Source organism: Opisthorchis viverrini (assembly GCF_000715545.1).
Source record: "Opisthorchis viverrini unplaced genomic scaffold opera_v5_561, whole genome shotgun sequence".
NCBI lineage: Eukaryota > Metazoa > Platyhelminthes > Trematoda > Opisthorchiida > Opisthorchiidae > Opisthorchis > Opisthorchis viverrini.
This window is the reverse complement of record NW_008752214.1, coordinates 114718-122551: the sequence shown is the minus strand read 5'-3', so window position 1 is coordinate 122551 and position 7834 is coordinate 114718. Positions and strand designations below refer to the sequence as shown.

General features: G+C 47.5%; 1 protein-coding gene across 1 annotated transcript in view; it reads left to right on the top strand.

The window, feature by feature from the left end:
• T265_11698 (hypothetical protein) overlaps positions 1-1311 on the top strand; it is a gene marked incomplete at both ends in the record, with an annotated part of 79777 nt that extends 78466 nt beyond the window's left edge. Inside the window, one exon of the mRNA XM_009178418.1 lies at positions 851-1311. Coding sequence (XP_009176682.1) covers positions 851-1311 — 461 coding nt within the window. The remainder of the gene's footprint in view (positions 1-850) is intronic.
• Between the last annotated feature and the right edge of the window lie 6523 nt (positions 1312-7834).

The following is a 7834-nucleotide window of genomic DNA, read 5'->3' as shown; positions in this document are numbered from 1 at the left end:
TCTTTAATCTCGGAGGAATTTTCCAGTAGGCCCGGAATATAAATTAATGAGATGAATTATCAGACGTCAAGTGAAGGTGAGCGTGCGGGCCAACCGTAAAGTGTGGTGGACACAGAAAGCCAAGGAGTTGAAAGATGTCTAGAAAGCCGATGCGATGGAACATCGTTAATCATCCGTGAGATCATCATGCATCGGGAAGGAGTTATTATGTCAAGCGTGAGTTCGAAAACTTTGACCAACAATTGCCATGGCCAACACCCAGCACCCATCTGGAACCCACACTTGATGTAGATCCCTGGACATTTAACGTTTAACGGGCTGGAGCCTTGGGGATTGATGACTGCATATGTTCCCTTAATTACCACCAATCCTGTCGTACGGATGTTCACCCACCGAACTTGTTCACGGATGAGGTTGAAGACCTCTCCCAGTGCATTTGTGATCTGTTCGCTTGTATTTGGAAAAGGCAGTTTGTTCGGAACTACTGGGGAGCCGTCAATAGTGCCCATTTTCCAAAGGGCACTTGTAGTGAGTGTTGCAAAGAGGGTCAGCTTGGCCCAGAACAAAATAAAATTATAGGCGTTGCTTGTGCTCCATCGCATGCTGATTACTCGTGGGACAATGTAACGAGAGCTAAAAGCGGAATTTTCGCCTGGTGGGGCACTCATCGACCAATTTACACTCCATCAGGTGCTAGAACAACGCCGTAGGTATAGGCGACCCACATTTCTTCTTTTCGGATTTACAACGCGCTTTCAACTCTGTTGACTTATTTGTTCAAATTGAGGCAATTGCTTATCGGGGAATTTCATGAACGCACGTGCACATAATGAACTCCTTGTATCCGCAGACTTCCGCACTTGTGAGAGCAAACGCAAGCTCTCTAAAAGCTTCCGTACGCACACTGATATCCGTCAGTTATGTCCACTCTCCGCATTCCTGTTCAAATTTGTGATCGATGAAACCGGGAGACGAACGCAGGAAGTCCTCCGGAAACCCGACTGTCAGATATTCAGTGTCTATCTGGAATACGCAATTCATACCATTTCCATTTTCGAAGAGGTGAAGACGCAAGTCCTCTTGGATGAACTGATCACAGTCTTTTTATCCATTGTCATGCACTTTGAGCGGACAACGTCAAAGGACATGATCCTGGGCATGCAATTACTGAAGAAAACGCCTACAATCAAGAGAAAAGCATTCGAAATTAAGCAGCGTTTTACGTATCTTGGACGTTGCATTGATTCCAGCTGTCGTGTGACGCATGAGGTCAATCCAAAGCTCCGAAGGGCTCGTTCCGCATTTGCCTAATTTGGGTACCTATGGCGTTGAAGTGATGCATCCAATAATCTGAAAGGATGTGTGTATCGGACTACAGTATGGGCGGTTTTGTTGCATGGCTGTGACTTGCTTTTTTCGGACAGCGGAACTGAGACGTTCCAAGGTGTTTGACAGCCGTTTCTCCCAGAAGCATATTTCCTGTGGGTTACTGTCAGGGAATCCAAAGAGATGCAATTAGAAAGTGCGCCTTCTTTTGTGAAACTGGTACTTTTGAAAAAGATACATCGATTGAACAAGCTATCCAGCATGTGTTGCGTATAACGAAATATATTTTGCGGAAGAGACTGTCCTTTTTCTACACGGCGTGATCGCTACTACGCCTGTTCGGTGACACTACAAGTTATGGTCGCCAACCGACGGGCGGTGGCGTCCTTGTCAACAGTTTCTTCCCAGATTGCCTGAGTGAGTGCATCGAGGTGTAGGCAAATCGAAGTGATTGTTGTTGGACAACACCAAGTATACTCACATCACAGCTCTATTCTTAATTTGACTGACGACAGGAACTATTTCAGCGTCAATATGCGAAGCCTGTGCTTTCAAAAATTCATCGTTTTCACTTTGATCGAGTTGTATCCAGACAAATGTTCAACTTAGGGCAACCATAAGCAGTCAACTCACAACGGAACATTTTCTGGGTGTTAGCTCCGTGGTACGTCATAGATTTTTCCGCCACACTGCATACATTCAAGTTTACCGCCGCCGGGCAATGCGTTAACATATTGGTCGGCGTCGAAGGTACGCGTCACTGCTATGATGGCTTTCTAGGTTGCACGCATTGCGGTATACGAGCAAGCCCCAGATTAGTATATGGAGTGTATATATTTGTGCCATTTTTGCATGCAGCCGGCAAACGTTGTACACATTAATAATCGCCTTACAATTAGCCGTAAAACCAATGCAAGAGGCATTTTTTTAAACCCAATGTGTCGACTAATCCTAAGACGCTATGACGATGAAGATGAATTAACGGGATAACGGTTCACGAGCATACAGAACACCTCAAATTCTTGCCAGTAATGAAAACAACAAAGGAATTTGCGGTGGTCCTTCTCCATAAAATGAAACGATGTGTCTACCGTAGGATCCAGGTGTCAAAAAGCACATTAATCCACAACGCCACCAACCGTAATCGTTCATGCTGAAACAGCCACATTTCTCGGGTCATCGACTTACAGTGTTTATTTAAGCGATCAATCCCAGAATCAAGCTGCTGAGAAACGCTTTAATAAATAGCATTCAGTGTGGCATTCGCCTGAGCGATGCCACACCACCTGTATCAATTAGAATGAGCTCTCTCTAACCATCAGTATCGATAGAGGCCTATGTTGTATCCTGTGTCACCATTTAAGGGCAACGCACCAGAGAATATAGGAGTAATTCAAGTTTTATTAAATACAAATTGCCGGGTATGGAGACATCGATTTCTAGCGTCCGTCTCTTCGGACGCACCTCCGCAATCCAGTCCAGACGGCTGCCAGCTGCACGACTGCAGGGTCAACTTATTTGTGCAGGTCCTTCAATAATGAACCTTCACTCTCTTTCGCGCGATAGGTTCGAAATCGGTTTCGTTTTAGCCTCTTACAAATTTGTTAAAGTATTTTTTCGCTATTTATCATTCGCTCTTACTCTCTTAAGTGGTAACCCCAGTCATTTTGCGATCACCAACTATCTTGCATCCAGTCTTATCCATTATATTGATTTATATTGATTGTCCTCCGCAGCCATCAATGGATTAGAACAGCTTAAGGTGAAATGGCTGCACGCCGAAAGTAAAACGCGGTCTGCAATATCAAACCTGCAATGCCTGGTTTCACTTCAAGTGCACGGGTTTACAGGACGAAAAGATAAGCCCATCAGCTAACTCATCCGACCCCGACCTAAAGCTGGCACCTTGACGTGGTGGTCGGGCTTGAGTGCTGCAATAATTACGCGGGCTACACTGGCTGGAACTTGGTTGCACAAGGTACAACCATGCCGAGAAAGCCAAAGGATAGCAGCCAGACCAAGTGCAGCGAGACCCCGCATTACGAGTAATCGTGGTAGGATGCGGTCTAGGGGTAAAATTGTACTGTCTTCTGCGACAGGAGTGTGAAGTCAGTAAGGTGTTTCCCCAGGCGACCAGCATGTCCATATTTATGGAAGCAGCGATTCTGCCTTCCCCCGAGGAACGACGGATTAGAAAAGTCGGCCGCAGAAACCACATAGTCCGATCGGCCAACGACTACCTAAACAGTCGGTAGATTATGCAATACGGTCGAAATACTGGTAAAGCCAAAGAGCCCGGTGCTGCTGAAAAGTCACCTGCAGTGCGCAGCTGCATGAGGAATGAGACAGTAATACACCATTCCCTGCGCACTTGCGCTAGGCCGTCCCCCTGCAGCCGAGCAGGTCAGACTACTGAGTCATCGGCTCCGGGCACGGTCTACGAATACAATCATATATTCTCCCACTGCCTCGTGGGTCAAGCTTTTGAGTCAGGGGGTAGGATCCCGGTCCCCGAACAAAACCCTGCGTCCTCCCACTGCCCTGTGGGTCATGCATTTCAGTCGAAGGCTCAAGGTGGGGTACCGCAACCGAACCCCTTTCTCGGCCAGGGCAACCGGGAGGTATCATTTCTCCTCGCGTATCAGCGTGCACCGATGTCCCCCTCAAAACACTTCCCAACGCACAAGCAAAAATCGCTGGACCATTAGACTGCTATTAACCTGACCGAAGGGCTGTTAACGTTCGTACTCTATGTTAAATTGACAAACAGGCAATGCTTACTGAAACATTGTATTACCTTAAAATTGATGTATGGTGTGTCCCTGAAACACGCATACAAGTGCCAAGCGTGGTTGAGCATCTCAGAATTCCAAAAATGAACGCAGCTCCTCCACGTCTCTTCTTCCGTGTGTCCGGTGACCCAGAATCGATGACTCTTGGAATATATGGCGCGGGAGTTGCACTTACCCACACAGCTGAACGCACTTTGCTAGATTGGATCCCAGTGAACAGTCGTCTCTGCGCCGTCCGGCTATCCAGTTCAACCAAGCTCAATGCTTCCCAGCATAAAAACGGTGCTTGTGTGGTGTCGGTTTATGCTCAAAAGGACTGCAGTTCTCATGCGGAGATCGATACATTATTTCGAGAGCTCTCCGGGCTCACTTCTTAGAAAAAATTCACCGACATTTCCACCCTCGCAGGTGATTCGAACGCTCAAATTTGGGTGGTCGTTTTGGAGTCTATTCTCGCGGCACAAACAACGGGGATCGTGTCCTTCAATTGTGTGCGGATCAAGATGTGTTCCTCTCAAGTAACCTGGAGGCGGCCAACTACAACTCGAACGTGTACCCAGCTGGACCATGTGAACATCAGCCACCGAGGGATAGCCACAAATTCAGACTTTCGGTCATTCCGGGGCACACCACTTGATTCCGATCACGCCTTGGTGCGCGCATGCTCGACAGTTCGTTTTCCTTCAGGCCCTTGCAATCGGCATGCAGCACGCCAATCTACTATCTTCGACGGACTGCCACAGCTCAGCATTATCCATCTGACCTGGCCCAACCACCCCTCACAGTAAAACAAATCTGTGGTGGCAGTGAGCATGTGGATAAAGCGGCGTTCATTGCTGCCTGCCCGACTTCTCCAATTCGACCACAATAACACTGAATGTCGTCGAGGTTGCTAACCATGATTGATGCCAGGAAAGCAGTACCAGCAGGCACCGAGTACGATTGCGCACGCAAATCCCTCAAACGTCAAATAGCAAAGAGTCTAGCGAAAGAACGAGAGCTCTGGTGGACACCGAAAGCGCGAGAGATGGAGAACGCTTTGCTACGGGAAACAACCGAGCCATTTACAAACTGATACGATCGACTGTCCCTAGGAAAGCAACGGTCAGGAAATGGTAAGTGAAAAAGATGGCTCATTTGCAAAAACGCCGACTGGAGAGATGGGCCGAACACTTCAAATACCAGTTCAGCTGGCTCTCTGCGACACAGTCAGTGGAGGTAATGCATACTGGCGAATGGAACGTAAACCTTGATCGCCCTTCGGAAGAGGAAATAAGGTACGAACTAACCGTATTGAAACGTGTGATGCACCAGGACCGGACGGTCTGTATCCATCCCCCTTCAAAAAAAGGCGCAAAATCCCTGGTGAGTCACCTGACAAAGCTTATTGGTGCTATATGGGGCGAAGACAAAACGCCTGCAGAATGGAGCATGTCGACGGTTATCCTCATCTTCAAAAAGGGTACGCGGACGCTATGTGGAAACCACCGTGGCATCAGCTTATTAGCTACGGCGTGGCAGGTGTTCTCTGGCCTTATCTTTCGGAGGTTGAGTAAATGCACAGAGAGGCAGATCCGTGAAAACCAAGCTGTGTTCCGTCCTGCAAGAGGTTGCATCGACCATATCTCCACTCATGACAGATTCTGGAACAGCGACACTGCTTCCAGCAACCAACAATATGTTTTTTCTTAATCCGAAAGCTGCATTTGAATCTGTGGACCACCAAGCATTATGGCAGTGTCAAAGTTGTCACTCATAAATTTTTCACCCTAATTAAGGCGGTGTACGCCAACTTCTTTGGCCCACTGGTCTATGGGAATTATTCTACTGAATTCACAACATCCAGCGAGCAACAGGGCTCTCCTCTTTTCACCTTTCCTGTCCAACCTCGTGATTGATATGATTATGGAAAACTCACTACCAACATATTAAATAACCTATATAATCCTGCCTCGCGGCTCGACATACGCTCCACGCCTGCTAAATGTAAAGTGCTACTTCAAAACTTGGTGAGCTCGAACCATAGCCTTATGTTTGCGGATGTATCCATTGAGGCAGTAGAAAATTTTGTTTACCTGAGCAGCTGTATCATCCCAGTGGTCTCACGAAATATGATATTTCCATCCGGATTGGCAACGCCAGGGCAGCTTTTACAAACCTACCTCACATGTGACATAGGCGAGACATCAGCTTCTCTGTCAAGGGTCGAGTTCGCAATGCTGCGGTGCATTCCATATTAATATATGTACCAGAAACCTGGCCACTGCGCGCCGAGGACATCAAAAGACTCTAAGCGTTTGAACATCGATGTACGTCGAATGGTATTCTGGAGAAACAACACACCATCAACAGATGAACCGATCGTACTGCATAGGTTGCGCTACCTCGGCCACGTGCTGTGTATGCCAGTCGACCGAATTCCTCAGAGGGCTCTTTTTGGACAACCACGTGAAGGGTGGAAGAGAGCCAGTGGCGGTCAAACAATGACTTGGCAGAGGAGTATGAAGCGATTACCAGCAAACTTAGCCGCGCTGGTCACTACCGTCTTCCTGGATGAGGACCCCGAGACGGGCCACATCAATGGCTAAAGACATTGTCAGTCATACCACACTACTGCGCTGAATGACCCCGTGCATCCAAGCTATTGCCTTCAATGTACGGCTCCTTTTCCAAACCCTTTCTCACATTATTTGAAAGCCTGCTGACAGATTAATGCACCAATTTATCAGCTTCCATCTGCAATGTGCAGCCACATACCGCTCAACCCAAATCATCGGGTAACGAAATTAAGTCAGCGGCAATTGATGTAAGACGAATACTCGGTTATTACATCTGACTGTGGTGATGATGAACGTCAACTGCTGGAGGACGTTTCCTTCAGGATTCTTGGATGGACCTCGCCAATCCACAACGTGCAGAATAGTTTGACCATGTGCAAGAGTTGATGAATGTCCTATACCGTGTATACCCTGATTTACAGCAGTTCCGCGTTTTAAGAAATCCTAGCTTGTCTTCTGTACCCTGTAACCGACTTCTTGAAACACAGTTTGAAGTTTTTTCATTAGCAGCCGATTCATTTTCGGCAACCTGGTGATCATCCGAGTGCGTCCGGCTTTTTTGTGACGAACATCGCGTCAGCCTCGTGAACTTCCTGAACAACGGTCCTGTATAGTTCCTCCAATAGAGCTGGTCCAAGTGTAACTTGTTCAAGAGAGATACACACTTCTGAGGAATATGCAATGCAGAAATCTCGAAACTACGTTTTAGTTTCGGGATTTCTGGCCCAATAGCATACAGCGTGAAAGACCAACACCTAGTGTCCGCTATGACTCATTGGAGCTCTAATTGCTACTTCGTCAACGAATTGTCTTTCCGTTATTGATGACCAAATCTAGGAGGGATAGTAGATGGCCTGCGCGACATCTGGTGAGTGCAACGGATTATTGATTCCAAGCGCTCTGTTGAACGACTTTATTCAGCGCCGCTACAAAAAGTCTGCTTGATTCGACGCGCTGGACCTACACTTAGTAGATTTTTGGAGAGATCAAGCCACCTTTCAGTAGGAGATGCGCGATGCGGTAGTTTGAGTTGAGCTGCTCGAGGGTTCGGCTGAGGAATCGTTTATCTTCAGAAGAACTCGGGGGCTCCGGCTGACCTCACTGAGCAGGAGAGCATCGCACCCGCGCAGTGGGATATGAACCCACGGTGCATCACAA